The sequence below is a fragment of the Cyanistes caeruleus genome, chromosome 3, assembly GCF_971803275.1.
Source record: "Cyanistes caeruleus chromosome 3, bCyaCae1.hap1.1, whole genome shotgun sequence".
Taxonomy (NCBI): domain Eukaryota; kingdom Metazoa; phylum Chordata; class Aves; order Passeriformes; family Paridae; genus Cyanistes; species Cyanistes caeruleus.
The window spans coordinates 30,183,166-30,199,497 of record NC_141703.1 but is presented as its reverse complement, the minus strand read 5'-3'; the positions used below and the strand labels follow the sequence as shown (position 1 = coordinate 30,199,497).

General features: G+C 42.8%; 1 protein-coding gene across 4 annotated transcripts in view; it reads left to right on the top strand.

Moving 5' to 3' along the window:
- The window catches only part of NPAS2 (neuronal PAS domain protein 2), a 103,879-nt gene that overhangs the window by 40,688 nt on the left and 46,859 nt on the right, over positions 1 to 16,332 (top strand). For all 4 annotated transcript variants that reach the window (XM_086880439.1, XM_086880436.1, XM_086880438.1 and 1 more), the window contains exons 2-3: positions 9,803 to 9,856; positions 14,641 to 14,789. In XM_086880439.1, coding sequence (XP_086736565.1) covers positions 9,803 to 9,856; positions 14,641 to 14,789 — 203 coding nt within the window. The remainder of the gene's footprint in view (positions 1 to 9,802; positions 9,857 to 14,640; positions 14,790 to 16,332) is intronic.

Here is a 16,332-nt window from a genome sequence, read left to right as displayed (position 1 = left end):
CATGCTGCAGTACCCATGAGGATGGGGAGGGCCAAGGAGAGCACTCACTGCCTGGTGCAAGTCCTTGGAGCTTGGCCCTCCAATTCTTGCTGGTTTGAAGAAGCAAGCAAATCCCACATGGGCAGGGAAAGGACAAGGACATGGAGAGAGGATAGCCCTTCACCCTAGGTCCTGTTCAATGAAGAGGGAGATGCCACATCAGGGTAGATGCCTAAAACTCAAAGGAAATTTAGCTTCATGTTTAGTTTCTGCTTTCCTGATAAAATCTCCACAGGAACATGTAGTCTGTTATTTCAGCTCTTTATGTATGGGAGCGAGTGATCACAGCTGGTGTAAATCACGACAATTAATTGAATAACACTGTCAAAAATTCAGAATTTCTTTCTAGAACAAAGTTTTCTGTTAGCAAAATTGCTTCTAGACCCAGAGTCTTTTAAAAGAAAAGTAATTTGATTATTTGAGAGCCATCCATAAACACTTAACAATCAAAGAAGTGGGGGGAGTGGGATCAAACTGTATCAGCTCCTGGACATCTTGCAGTACATTCTAGTGCCATCATAGCTTGCTTAATCGTATGGAAAGGGTTAAAATGATCTTGTAACCACTGTTACTGCCAGAAGAAGAGAATGACTTGATAACAGTCCTATTGAAGAAGACTAATTTTCTGCTTGAGCTGGTGTTTCCCAGGTAGTTTTTGTCAAACAAAAAATCCTTGCATTTTTAACAAATTAATCTTTATAATATACTTGGATATTTTGCCTGTATCAGCTGAGCATTTGTCCATCAGAAGATCATAGGTCAAATGTTATATTATTCTACTTTTTAAAATATTTGCAGAAGAACATAAACAAATTCTTACAGCTAAGAGTGCTTTATAACTGATATCCTTTTCAAGGGAAGGTTTCAGAGCTAACAACTGCAAAATAATCTGTGCAGTTCTACCTCCACATTTTGACCTGGATTTTGCAAAGATACACATACATGAGGGCCTTCTTATAGCAGTATAGAGTTAAGCACATTTTAAAGTCTTTGTGCATTCGGGACTTCTGATACTATGAGGATTAAAGTTTTATAAATACCTAAAACAGATTAAGAACATGAGAAGTAGAGAGAGAAGAAAAACAGGTTTTACAGTCAAAGGGCATTCTCTTGAGAGGCCTTTCCCCCCCTCCCCTTTTTTTTTCTTAATTCTGTCATAAAGTGATTTTTTAAAAGTTAACATCTAGAAGCGGCATGACGAATACCTGACATACAGACATACCATATCAAGATGTGCATCTGTTTATAAAGCAGGAGCAGTGTCAAATGTAGGGGAGACAGTGCACAAGCTATTTCTAGTACAGGGACCAAAAGCACAGTAAAATATATTTCAAGAACATATATAATATAAGAACTAATTCAAGGGGACTGATTTGCTTAGGATTTATAGCCAGCTCAGTAGATCCAGACTGACTGGGCAATTCAGGTTGAAACCTCAGGAGGTTTCCAATCCAACCTTGTGCTCAAAGCAGGGCCAGCTCTGAGGGCAGACCAGGCTGCTCAGGGTTTTGCCCAGTCGGGTCTTGAAAGCCTGCAGGAATGGGGATGGCACAGCCTCTCCAGACAGTCTGCTCTGGTGTCTGGCTGTCCTCATGGAGAAAAGTTCCTTCTCTCTTCTTTAAACGTGTGCCTGTTATTTCTCAGTCTCCCATCCTGCACCACCATGAGGAGTCCAGCACTGGTTCTTCATTGACCCCTTGTAGGCAATGAGAGGACTCTTAGATGTCCCCAAAGCCATCTCTTCTCCACACTAAGCCAGTCTGGCTATCCCAGCGCCTTCTTGTAATTCAAGAGCTACAGGCCCCACCACTGGGGACACTACTGACCTTCCTCCTGTTAATCTAGCTTTCCTGTCCTAGGAAAACACAGTCTCATTACCCTAAATGTGGTATAACAGGTGCTGAGTGAAGGGACATAAACCCTTCCCTTGATCAGGCTGTGTTCCTGTCCATGCAGCCCAGGGTCCATCCTTGTCATCAAGGCACAGCACTGGTTCATGTACAGCATGTTGTCTGCTGCCTTCCAGAACCCCCAGAGCCTTTCCTGCAGAGCTGCTCTCTGATCAGTCCATCCCCAGCCTGTATCAGAGTTCAAGGCTCTTCATTCCCAGGTGCAGGACTTGGCAGTTGTCATAGGGTTTCTGGTCTGTCCTTTCCTTCAGCCTCTCAGTCTCCCCCATGACAACAGCCCTGCCTTTGAGCATGAAGACAGCATAAATGACATCCACTGCTCTCTCCCCATCCACAGATCCTGCCATTTCATCATTACAGGCAGTCAGGCTATTCTTGGTAAATCCACACTGGCTGTTTTTGATCGCCTTCTCCAGGTGCCCAGCCCTGTGCTCCAACAGGACTCACTCCATGATTTGCCAGGGACTAAAGTGAGGATGACTGGCCTCTTGCTCCCTGGATCACCCTTTTACCCTTTCTTGAAGACCATCATTTGCCTGTTTCCAAACATCAGGGACCTCCCCCGCCTCCACAACTTCTCAAAATGAGAGAGCAGCCTAGCAAAGGACACTGGCAAGTCTCCCAGCACCCAATGAGCCAAGTAGTCAGTCCCTATCAACTTGTATGGACAACTTCCCTCAAGCTTCCTCAAGTTTCCTGAGCTGATCCTCAACTCTTGGTGGTGCTTCTCTTCCTCCCTGCCCCTTCCTCCAACACAGAGGCTGGGAGACCTTGCTGGTGGAGACTACCTCAAAGCAGGCAACAGCCTTAATATTTTGCTGTCCCAAATTTCACCCCTTCACACACCTCCAGTACTGCAGCAGTCCTGCACTTTCATTGTTCAACCTTTTACTACTGATACAGCAGCAGAAGTTCTTCTTGCTTGTCACACCCTGCAGGTGTCACTTGAGGTGAGCTTTGTCTTTCCAGCCACCATCTCTGCATACCCAGTGAAGTCAATACAGAAAGACAATACCTCTGCCGGGTGATTTACCATCCCTTGCCACTCTGGCTTATGTGTAAGCTTTGATGAATATTTGGCTGTACACAAACTAGCAATAACTAAGCATTTAGCTGCCCTGTGCCTCAGTTTCCTCGTTAAAATGCACCCACTAACTCCACTGCATCAGCCAGGCTTTGCCAAATCCCTGATGGTACAAATGTCAGGTGTCACCATGCAGGGACGTAGGGTCTGAGCCACCTCGTGTGCCCCATGACAAGCCCAGGTGCTGCATCTCCTGGCTCATAGCGAAGGCAAGAGGGCTGCCAGCAGACCACTGCAGTCACATCCTCCTCCGTTCATCACACGCAGCGATGTTACCGAACTGACCTACTTTCCCCATCCGCCCACGGAAGGCTAATCCTGTTTAGCATTGCTGGAAGGGGACGGGCACGCGGAGAAGTGCTCTGAGTTATACAGATGGCAGTCTTTGCTGATTAATGTTAGTTTAATTTGTTTGCCTTTCTGTTTCCAGCCGTGCGAGGGGAGAGCAGAGCAGCAGTTGAATGTGGGGATTCGCAGCCTGCTCACTAAAGTCTGTAGTCATTCACTAATGGCTGTAGTCATTCAGGAGTAATAACAGCAGTGAGGAAGATAACGAGCATGTATGTACTGATCTTCATCAGAGATCCAAACACTGCACAAAACTTTGTGCCTTGCTCACAAGCGGGAGATAAAAGATGCCTCTCACCCTGGCCACGCTCCAGCACAGCATTGCTGACGTCAGCCATCTCACTTCTGACTTAAACCCATGTGAATCACACCACATCTACAGAGGGATTGCAGGCTGCACACCCCAAAATTCAGCGGGCACCAGGGTGGAGGGGGAGAGCTGTCTAACACATTGCAGTAAGTGCAAGGTTTCCAACATGTGGAAAATAATACCCCTTCCCACTAAATGGAAATACTGTAAAGAATAAAACCAGAATATGCTCTGAGCCTTTATTTCTATTCTTCAAAATCTCTTAATACTCAGCTCTATTACCTATAAACGTCTTCCTTTCATCTCCAGTTCAGAAGTGGGGAGCATTAATTTCTGTCAAATTTCATCATTTTTATTGACCTCATGTGGATTGTTTTTTATGTCTGTTTGCTTTAAGCCTGTCACCATCTGAAGATTCATTGTACACATGTGTATGCAACATGAAACAGCCCCTGAGGTTCATGAAGTCCGGTATTTTCTAAAAAAAGTTTCCTTCTTTTCTTTTTTTGAAGCCTCGAGACATCATCTCTAGTGTAAACAAAATGTAGTAACCTACTGAATGCAGGAAGACCTCACTATACACTGTCAGGGAAAAACTCTAAAGCTGGACACTTAATGATGCCTCTGGATTTTTTCTTTACTCCTAAAACCAGTAATTCCCATAACAGTCTCAGCATTACATGACCCATGGTGACTCCAGACTGCCGATCTCCCACTAAAAAGGCACATATCTTTCTCAAATAACCATGTATATAATTAGGAAAGTGAATTTTTACTATCTTAAGTTTTCTAAGGCTAGTTCTGTTTACATTTTGATAAATCAATTTTTATTGCTATGTTTCAGAATGTGTCATATTTAATTACGGACTTCCAGCATGTCCTTGTAACAGTTCATAGGTTTTTATCTGAAAAAAAGAGAATATAGTTGTACAGTTCAGTTTGATGTGTCTGTGAATCTGTTGATTTGTTTTGATTTGTGTTTCTACAAATCCTTCTGCTGTGTGTTCACACTGTACCCTTCATGTTGGGATATCTGAGTGCTTCATCCATGTTACAGAAACTTGGAACAAGGTGCTTAAAATGGTCAGATGGTCACTTCTTGCTTGTCACTCTATGACCTTTCCTGCTGCTTCCAGTTCGCTGATCTTTCTTTTTGCCTTCCAGCAGGACTTGGAAGGGAAATACTTCACTTGTTAGCGTGATTAATTTCAGAGCTCTGCTTAGCTGAGGGGAAGCAGGTGGAGTTCCTAGCCACAGTGGTGCTCCCCAGGGTGGGCGAGTCCCATCTAACCCACACTGTGGAACACCCATGGGACAATGCCACTGACCAGCCACAGTGGCCATCAGACCTAGTTCATCATCCCTGAGCAGGGCATCTGGCAGTGATGCCAGCACAGCGATCGAGCTACGCTGTCCCCTGTGCTAGTGGGTGCCTAGAAACTGTGCCCCTGGATCATGCCTAGAGCCTCTACTCTCTTTTGGTGCCTTCTTCCTACATATTGGATCCTACTCACTAAGCACAGGCTGGATCTGGCCTTTGAATCCTGAACCCCACCAAACGTACCTGTGTGCCTCCTGTGTAATGCTGACCTCTTTGCTAACAGCCTTTTCCTCCCCTTCAAAGAGGGGATGAGGGAGTAACTCTCTGTTGAGGCAGAGCAGGAGCAATGCTGAGCAGAGGTGGGCCCTGGTGGCTGAGCAATGTGGAAGGCATGGGAGCATGTCTGCCCTACACCCTGTTGCTCTGTTCTTCCTCCTTCACAAAGACAACAGCTGTTGGGAAGGGTCTGCCCAGAGGTCAGAGGATAGTTCAAGGAGTTTCATCCCAGAATCCCGGTTTTCCATACGACCCTTAGCCATGCCCTATCTTTGAGAGGATTGTTCTCCAACTGCAATATCATCATCTTTAATTAGGATTGGTTGTATTGTACCAGCATCCCAAGTGGTCTGAGGGTGAGGTCTGAGATGTGAGGCTCAGGTATGTCTGCAGTGGGTAGGAGCACCTCTCTCCCCAGGGCTGACCATACCCGTACAGGACAAGTGGTAGAATACCCAGGCAGACCTGGGAGGAGATGGAGGCAGACACCCCCACCTTGGCAGAGAGGGAAGAAGGGGAAAAGCCCAGTCTTTTCCTTGAGGTGCTAAACGTAGGGGCCAGGGAAGCACAAACACTGTGACTTCTCACTAAGGTCCCCCAGGCACATCTCAGGACCTTTGAAAGAAATCTGCATATCCCATTTAATTCAGCTGAGTTAAATGAATATGATTAAAAATTCTTGATAAATATCAGGCTGATTTGTAAGAACTATTAGTTGGCCTTGTGGCAACTTAGTGGGAAATCAACTACTGATTAGCTAAATTTGAGTGTCTACAGCATATCCTTATGAGCAGTAGGGCAGGAAGGAGTGAAATCAACCTCACCACTCCAGAAAAGTAGTAGCTTAGCTCAATAAAAAACATGTTTCTAGCACAGGATAAGGTGATCAGTGCCAGATGATTTTTTTATAGTGCAAGCTCTGTGTCCACTGGGAATAGACTGTATCAAAATAAACATGTGCAACCTTTCTTCTGGAGAGTCCCTGGAGCGAGCTGGCACTCTGCCTGAATCACTTCTTTCCCAAGCAACTATTCATTGTATGAATGAATGTGGGGGGATGTTTGTGCTATAATTCTCCATCTTATAACTAAGCCAGGGGTACGTGATTAACAGTTTTAGCCAGTCTTTTGTTTCCAAAATGCCATTCTTCCCTACTTGTGTATAAGCATCTTCCTGTGTGTTTGTCTGAATACCACCCTGATGGGAGTACATGAGCTTTCTCCTTGTTCCGGTAGTTCCTATCTTTTTGAGCAATAGTCTTCACTCTTTTATGATAATGATGATACTAATGAAGCTCTGAATGTGACTGTGACTCTGCCAGCAAGAGTTACATCATGTGGTGTTCTTACCTATAGGTTTCCAAATTGCCTTTGTTATCGTGAAAGGATTCTTCACATTTTGAGAAATACTTGTGCCACTTGCTTTTTTATGTCACTTCTTTGCAGGGAAACTGTGGCACAGAGCCTTGGTATTTACTGCCTGCCTCCATCATTGGAATGAGTCAGAATTTTCTCCTAAACCAAGAGACAGTAGGTTTCCAGTTTGCAGTTTGGGACCTTCACAGCTGAGGGACTGGGAGGATAACATAAAGCAAGCAGGTAGCACTAAGCACATACCTAAGCTCCATGCCATGGGTTTCTCTGTCAGGGTGTAAGGAGAGGGCTCTGGTGGGGCTCTAGAGAGGGATGGCAATACCAGCTCACAGCAGTTGTATACTCTGATGTATCTATTTTATTGAGAACAGTTCTGATTTCATATGGTACATATGTAATAGCAAACACTGTTAGCAATGCTTATGATGCTCTAGAGATTTTGCCATGTGAGCAAGCAGAAGCAAAATGACAATTAGATATTGTCTCACGCTAGCAACAGCGCAGCAGGTCCAGAATTTCATGTCAGTCAGTGAGAAACCTTGTTTACTGGAAGCTGGCCATGAATTGCTTTACAGATCTAGCCAAATCCTTGGCAGAACAGACCAGTTAGATCTGTTGCTCTCTCTCAAGAGTAGGGGCTTCCTGGCAGTGTAATTTCTTGATGGTTTATGGGGTACAGCTCTAGGAAGCCTCTTTCCATTAGGTGCGTTGTGCGTCTCCTAAAGAGCCGGGGCTGAGCAGCACCCACGCTGACTGTCTCACCCAGCTCCATCCTTCCTCACAGCCACTCAGCACGTTTGTCCACATATTCCTGCTTCCTATTGGGAATCTGTTACAACCAGAGGAAGCCTCGCAGAAGCTTCATCTGTGAGGAAGACCTTTAGGGATTCAGGGAGAGCAACTTCTGCTGCTGATACTACCCCAGTTTGATTGTCATACCCTAGATTCAACAAGTGTGCATGCAGCAGAACATTTTGTGCTGTGCTGTGCTGTGCTGTGCTGTGCTGTGCTGTGCTGTGCTGTGCTGTCCTGTGCTGTGCTGTCCTGTGAAGGTGGTGAGACACTGGAACAGGTTGCCCAGGGAGGTTGTGGATGTCCCAGCCCTGGTCTAGTGCAAAGTGTCCTCCCACCATTGAGAGGAGACCATCTTTATTGTCCCTTCCTACCCCACTAACATCCTGTGATCCTATGCTCTTAAGCAAAAGTTTAGCAAAGAAACACTGCAAAATCCTAAATCCTGCCATTTTAACAATGCCTTTCGTATTCTTAAATATCATAGGTTACAATAAATGAGCAAATAACAACAAAACACACTGAATATTATCACTACATTTTAGCCTGAATTATTTGAAAACACAGTGATTGTGATAACAGTTTAATTATGGGACTAAGCAAATAAACACCTAAAATATATGTAAAACACTGGGTAATAAAATTTTGCTGGGCTTATACATTTTCCTAGTCCAAAATATGAATTATGATATGGCTGACTTGCAAGTCAAAAGTCATGGTTGACTGTAGCTGTTTTGTAAGTCAAAACAAATTTTAGAAAAATCTAAAAACTACATGGTATTATTTGATATTTTGTTCTGTATAATGGAATTCAGTAATTTAAATTCACCAGTTGTGACTAAAAAAAGTAATCCCTTGGCCTTCATATTTCCTGTTTATCCTTCACCAAAGTGCAGAGTGCCATTATGTAGTGGCTTTACCCTCCAGTCAGTGACCAGTGGCTCTAATTCCTCATAACTGATTTGATAAAAAGCTATGGAGTAGTTTAGTATTCTTAGCTATCTGTTAAGTAATGACCAGGTAGAATATTGCTGTAGGAGAACTAGTAACAGAAGCACTGGTTTTACTATGGTTACGTTTGCACTTTGGTTTTTTTCGTAAAATATTCTTTAAGCAGACTAATTTATGTGTGACTCATATGTGGAAAATAACATGGGCTTAAATAAAGCCTAGCAATTAACTTCCTTCCTCCTCCCTTCCAATTTTATTCATGTCATACATGTTGAGGACTCATTAAATGAGAAACATTGATTGCTGAAAAAGAGTTCTATCATTGCCTATCGTTACACCACTGCTTTGAAAATGAGGCTTTGACAATATCCAATGACATTGTGCTGCTGTTTCAGAAAATATTTGTGTGGGAGGCAGCAGCACATGGATTTTGCACCACGCCAAAGGGGTGCCAGATGCCATGAGAGGTGCAGTAGCACAGGGCTTCCTTCTTGGGCTGAAGTGGTTACAGATCAGGAGTCACTTTCTCATAAGGTCAAAGAGCCAAGGAGGGTGGGCAGTGAGCTAGTGACAAGTGTTTCTGAGGCACTTCAGCTGGGCTGCTTTTGTATTTTTCCCTTTGCCTTACCTACACAAATTTACTTAATTTACCCAATTTGCCCTTTTCTCCTTTCAGCTCACACTGCTGGAGCAATTGAACTACAAAGCTGAGGTCACAACATTTTGGTGAAGATTAGCAAAAGGAGTGATGGGGATGGGACAGTCCCCATGCTTGGTGCCAGCATGGCTGGGCAGGTGGTCTGATGGGGCTGCAAGAGTGTTTTTTAGTATGGCTTAGGCAGTGGGATTTATAAGGACACTTCGAATTTGAGGTGTAATTCAGTAGAGTTACTACCATCTCTTTTGGCTTGGGGTCAGGATCCACAGAGGAGGATGAAAAGCTTCCCAGTAGGAAGAGCAGCCTGAGAAGTCAAAGGCATCGGTGATGCCAACTCTTGCACTGAAGATGGTTTTGATGGGAATGTGGGGGCAATGAGAATGCATTTCAGCTTGAGCAGATCCCAGGCTCATCCAGCCTACAAGTTTGCAGAGAGTAACCTCCACACAAAAAAATCCCCAAGAAGTGGCTGTTTTTGTACTGTGCTGATGCACCACATATAGCCTGGGAGCCTTGATCCCTGGCGAGAGACCCTAAGGCTAGCATAATGCTCAGGAATAACATTACCCACAATAGGTATTTCCTAAAATCAAGGACTGTGGCATAGAGTACTGCTGACACATTTATCTGACCTGGATATCGTCACTGTGTTATTAAATTGAAATAGAGTGACTGAGATTAACCTGCAAATAGAGCTAACAGTATGACAGTTCATAATGATTCTTGCATTCCTTCAACAGAAAAAACTGCTTAGACAATCTAATGGATGAAGATGAGAAAGACAGGGCAAAGAGGTGAGTATCTTTTCTTTTATAACTCTCTGTGATGAGCTTGATACTGTTTGTTGCTGCAGAAGCTGTTTTATCCATAATCAATTAATCAAAGAGCAAGAGAGTTAAATACAGTCAAACACAACTTGAAAAACTGCCATCTCACAGACTCCTACTCCTGTCTGCACTGTAAGAAGAAAATAACCTAGCAATGTTTCCTATGGAAAATGTTAAAAAAGCCAAGGCATTGATCATTTTCTTCACATTACTGCAGAACATCAGAACTGAAGCACCAACAACATACTTCTGCCACTATAATACATCATCTGAGCTTCCAGAGTATACAGAAATGTTGTGGTTTCTTTTTCCTTTGAGTGCATTTTGCAAAAGAAAAAGAATAGGGAAAGTGGGGGTTTTTTTCCCTATTAGAATGGTCATTTATTCATTTATTCATCAGTGCCTATCACAGCAATGAAAACACACAGAAGTTACCTTTGGAGCAGAGAAAGACCACAAAACGTCAGCCTTAAACTGACAGAAACCTACATTCACGGACAGTCTGTACTCCATTGAGTCCCGGTTGGTGGGGATTCATTGTGAACCCTTTGTTGGGAGAGAAAAGGTGTGTTTCAAGGCAGAGGATCTGTGGCAATGAAACTCTTAATAACTGTCAGAGCTGACCGGCATCTGCAGAAAAGCAGTTTGGAAGCATTCGAGGTTATCAATGCCTCAGCCTGCAGTTTAATTACTTTAGAGATTGCCAGAGGTTGCCCACATTTTTCCCCTTGGTTCCCTCTAATGAGAGTATTTCCAGTCCAGGCACAAGCAGTTGATCCAGTTTCATCTCTTTTGATTCCTTCTCCCCTTCTTTCCCTCCCCGCAGCTTTGTCTCACCAATATAGGTCAGTACGGGCTGCAGCCAGGCTCAGCTGTCCCCCCCGCTTCCTTTTGGAGGGTGCAGAAAGGAGCCCACCTTGCAGCACTGCTTCACCTGCTAAAGGCCTGATCATCTTCAAGATATTCGTGTGCTAATTGTTTAGTAAAAAAAAATTCATTAAATGAATGCATATATGAAAAAAATAGGATAACGCGTATCCTCGTTATCGGCAATTGTCATCACCATCTGGTATGGTTTTCATGCTGATTGTTCCCAGAAGGAATTTTTGTCATATCCTGGGGCAGGCCTCTATCAGGGTGCATAAAAAAGTTATAACTTTAAAAATTAATAAAAGGAAACTGCTTCTTCAAATTGTAATTTAAGTTCATTTTGCTTTTTAAAGTTGAAATTGAGTTTGAAATCATGAGATGCTTCATGAAGATCTGAAGTTAATACATTATACTTATATATTATATATACTTATATATTATATATATTTAGATTAATTTAAAAGCTACAGGTTTTCTTCTAGAGAGAGTCAGACTCAGGAGAAGCTATTTGATGAATATTTTGCTGCTGTGTCTTGTTAACTGAGTACTCTCACCTGTCTTGTACCACAAGGGAAACTCTTTCTTTTCTTCTATTTGGTATAAGGACTGGGTCCCACAGGGCTGAGAAACACCAGAGGGGATTAAAAAGCCCAGGAAATTGTTCTCTCCTTTTATTTTCTCTGTTAAAAGTAGGTGAGACTGAAAATTTCTGGACCTAGGTTTTTGGGATGGACTCAGGCCAGGAGCTGAGTTTCTCAGGTTAGGTGTGTGTAGAGATACACATACACGCCGTGTATATCTGCTACAATTCATTAGGCACGTACAGGTTGTATTACACAGACATGAAAAAAGGATCTATCCTCTACTGAGAAGGGGCACTTGCACTCCCACCCCTGTGCCAGGTGTTCAGCATTTGGCCAAGATACATAACTCTTCCTTCAGGGAGAACACTGGTTAAATTGAGCCATGTTCAGCCTGACTCCCTAAGGCACAAATTTGCTCCAAAGATCTGAGGACTAAAATGTGGATATGATGGCACCACAGCTGGGATCATTGAAGACCTATGTGAGGTTTTCTAATCTTCTGAGATCAGATGCCATCGTTTCATTTTTAGTTCTTTGGTGCTAAATGAGGTTTATTTTGGTTATGGAGATTTATTAATTCTAAACAAAAGGTGTGCTTTGTGCACTTTTTTCTCTGTTTGTTCTTCTTTCAGTTTGTTTTAATAGTATACAATTTGAAAATACTTTTTTTGCAATTCAGTTGAATTCCAAATTCCAACCAAAACCAGCTTGAAGTGAACCATGAGAAAGTGCTTAATCATGAAGACTACTACCTGCCATTTTCCACTGAAATAAAAAGTAAATTTAAGAATCTGAATGAAGGTATGTGGTACAGTTACTTGCATTGATGAATATATAACACACTCCACAGGACAGCCAGAAGAAATCTGAAATTTAGTGTAAAGTCACATTTCATTGTAAATTAGCAGAATGTAGCATCCACAAGTCAGTCAATATCTGTTTAGGACAACAAGCAGCATATATGTAAGCGAATAAAGACGGCTGTTAAATAGTTGATTTTGACCATTCTCAATTCAGGCTGTTCTCTACTGCCTTTCGCTGTATTCACTGAAAGTCCTGATTTTATTCATACTGTGTCTCCTCCTTCCCCTTGAATATGCTGAAATCTTTGTGGAGTAGCAAGGAGGGAGGAGAACTGGGACAAGTAGTATGGAATTAAGACAGAGGTTGTTTGGGCTTACTGTAGTTGTATGCCCTAGCAGTGAAGTAAGCAAGGCTAGGAAATAATCTTCAAAGAGGAGTGATGAAAATTATCTTACTTCATGTATTTATAACTGTATTAAACAAAGTATTTTCAACTGTTCAGGAATAGTTTTTATCATTTTTTCTAATCTTTTCTCATTTTTTTTCCTTTTCAAAACTTTACTGTGATCATCGATTCATATCTTGGTAGAGTTATTTCCACTAGAGGAGTTTTTATATTTCCTTTGTGAGCAAAATGTCAAGTGTTAAAAATAGATACTTTATTTTCTGTCAAGGCTTTTTTCTTATTTTTTGTTTTTAAAGCAACACACTCCCTATTAGCAGTTGGTGGTTTATTTTATTTTCAGGGAAATCTGGACTCATTAAGCTTAAAATTAATTTAGGATTGAATTATGAGGAAATAAAATGTTGATATTCTTAACGTTGCCCTGAACTGTAGAGAAATAGGATAAGGCTGGAGCTTTTCACATCGTGTTCTGACAGCCTTTTGCAGTGTAATAAGAGCAAGCTGAAATCAGTCAGGCAGTATCCACCCAATCTCTTGTGTTCAAAGCTGTAAGATAATCAAGCATTGGCTTCCATCCAGTGTATCTCCAAGTGTGTTCAGGGTTGAGAGCAAGACAAACAGAAATTACCCCTCTGTCAGTAGTAACATCCAGAAGCCTCTGTAGTGATTTCTCTGCTGAAAATGTTTATTACCATCCTGGTCCTTGCAGGGGATGTAGATGCTGGGCTAAATTCTGCTCTGATTTTCAGCAGTGTGTATCCAGAGCTGCTCTGAGGCACAGCAGAGTTAGCTGGGACTGAGAAACTCAGAGTGAGAACTGGCCTCTTGGCTTTTCTTTCCCATTTACATAATACCAGAGTTTTAGAGCTTTGCGTAATTGATAAGGCAAATCTCATCTGCCTGAGGACCTTTCAGAAGAACAAACCAACCTGCTGGGCTATACTTATTTCTATTTCCACATGGATACAGAAATCCAGGTGATAACCTCAAACAGTTGTTGTATTCATGAGAACAAGTCAGAAAACGCATGTGTACAGATCGACATAGAGTTAAAAAAAAAACAGAGTGTGCATGCTGAAAAGATTATCAACAGCCTTAATGACAGTATTATGATGGTGGCAAAATATCCCAAATGAAATCAGATACTTTCTTCCTTTGAGCTCTTGAAACACAGCAGCAGAAGCAGGCTCTCTCTGAGGAATCTGCAAGCTAAACAGACAAGACTGGTGAAGAAGGCTGTAGAGTCTTCGTTCTAAACCTTGAGACTTGGGCTCTGACACTGATTTTCCCAGTGGCACACAGAGATTTAGGGCAAGCACTGCTGGCACTTCCAAGACCCCAAGTCTGGCAATGCATCCCAGGTACAGACCCAATCTATGATGATGTCCTCTGTCCTGCTTATCCTTGTGACCTTGTAAAGGAGACTGAACAAAGTGGTATATAAACCAGATGGGAGCTATAGCAACTTCTATTCAGGTCTCTGATCTTAATGACTGGAAGACAGCATCCTGATTCTTCTCTGCCAGCCTGGAGGTAGGCAGAGCACCTGTAACCAAAGTGGGAAGATCCTTCTAGATCAACCCAGCTCCAGTGCAACAGCTACAGGACTGGGGTCCCTCTCTTCTGTTAAATCTGCACAGATGGGTATGATCCAGTCTCCACTCTTCTTCTTTATGAACAATTTTACTGTTGTCACAGTATTCCTGTTTCTTCTCACTCTGAATGCCTCCCCAGAGACTGCATGAATTTTTGAGATCCTGCATATGTCTGGGAGATGGACAGAGCTCCTTCAGCTACAAGCTAAATGCTGTCCTGATAAGCTCAGGCAGAGTGTCCAGAGGCAGCACAGAGGAGTGAGCAGAGCCTCCATCTCCCTGCTGGGCACTAAAGGTGGCTCAAAGACAAGAGCAGGAGTTGGGAAATGTTGCCTCTACTTGCTTCTGCAGCTTTGCTGGAGTCCAGTGTCAATCTTGACACACTGATGTGTGCAGCAAGCTAATTTTATGTATATACATTGCAAAGAGCAGGTACATGATCATTTTCCTTCTTGGTCTGCTCATCCTTTGTTTCTTTTCCCCTGTCTACAGGGCTTCGCGTAACAAGTCTGAGAAGAAGAGGCGCGATCAGTTCAATGTTCTCATCAAAGAGCTCAGCTCCATGCTTCCAGGCAACACTCGCAAAATGGACAAAACTACTGTGCTGGAAAAAGTCATTGGCTTTCTGCAGAAACACAATGGTAAGATTTAGTGCAGCTCTTCATGCACTTGCCAGACATTTACTATAATATCCTGTTTCCTTCAGTGATTATCAGAATGGCTCGAGGGATCTAAAAGTGCCAACATAAGGTATTTGAGGTTTTTTTCTGTCTCATCAAAAATGATCATTTGCAGACACTGTGCTGCCCAAATCCATCTCCTTGTTTGCTCTTCAGCTGAAGAGGACTTTCAGCCTGCTAGAGAAGGGGGCAAATGGCAGCGACTGAGGGAAAGAGGGCAACAGTGCCCTGCAGCACTCATGAAGAAGACAGATGCTTTGAACAAAGATTTGGGAGCAGAGGGAAGATTCCCTTACTTGAAATTTGTAATATTCTGAGCAGAAGAATAAAGCATTTGCCCCAGTTTCTCTGCAGAAAAAATGCAGGGAAGCAATCTGTTCAGCACCCCAGCTCCTCAGTGGACTGTGTAGGACTCAATTTTCCACACTGAGTAGAAAACTCCGACCAGAAAGCACTTCTGGTTTTGAATCTGGCATCAGCAAATTGCATCCACAGATAGTTGAGATGCTTCACCCAGTTTGCACAAGAAGAAGCTACATTGCATGTGCACAGCATCCAGTTGCAGTAGTCAAATTCAGCATCCTAAAGCTGGAAGTTTATTTTTTAAAATGCTTGCACCAGTGACAGTGAAGTCTCGTAGAAATGTACCTTCACAGAGGGCAGAGATTTCCAACCCTGCTGATCTACTCTCTTTGGTCTAGTTTCTACTCAGAGGGAGGAATGTGCACTGTGGCCTTCCTGATGCTTTGACACCCACCAGTAGTGGTCAACTGACATGCTTCTCCCTTATAAATCAGGGCACTGGTTTAAAATGGGCCTGTCCTGCTCTGCCCTGTGAGGATGAGGTTTCAGTGGGTGACTGTGAGGAATGCTCCTGGTCCCAGAAAGCAGAAAGGTGTCTCACAAGATGATGCACTACATCGCCTGGCTTACCTTGGCTCATCCAGCACCTCCTTCCTGCACTCTCTGGAGAACTATAGGTGTAACTAGAAAGACCATTAAAACTCTTATATCATGACTCACAATAGACTGGAGTCACAAATGTCAGTCTCACTGAGGAAATAATTATAATGGTTCTGTCATTAGAGTGCAGTTTCTCCTTAAATGAATTGTTTACCACAGATGGAATCATGTATTTGTTTAGGTTGGAAAAGACATTTAAGACCAATGAGTCCAACAGTTAACCTGTAGTTTTGTACAGAAGGAGATGACCAGGACATCTCAAGGTTTAATAGTTATATACACTTATTAAAAAATTATAGCAATAACTTGCCTTTTTATTTTTCGCTGCCAAAGGGAAAGGAAGATGTGAATATGCTCAATTATAAAGCTAAGCAAAGAAAAATCACCCAAGATTTGAAATAAGTGTATAAGTGTAGCTGAAGGTCCAAATAATTTGCTCCAGAAGGTGCTTTTCCTTGAAAAACAACTAGATGAAGGAAAGCTAGCAGTCACAAATCTTTCCACAGCAATTGGGTCAAAATGTGACTGGGGTTTGTGCACT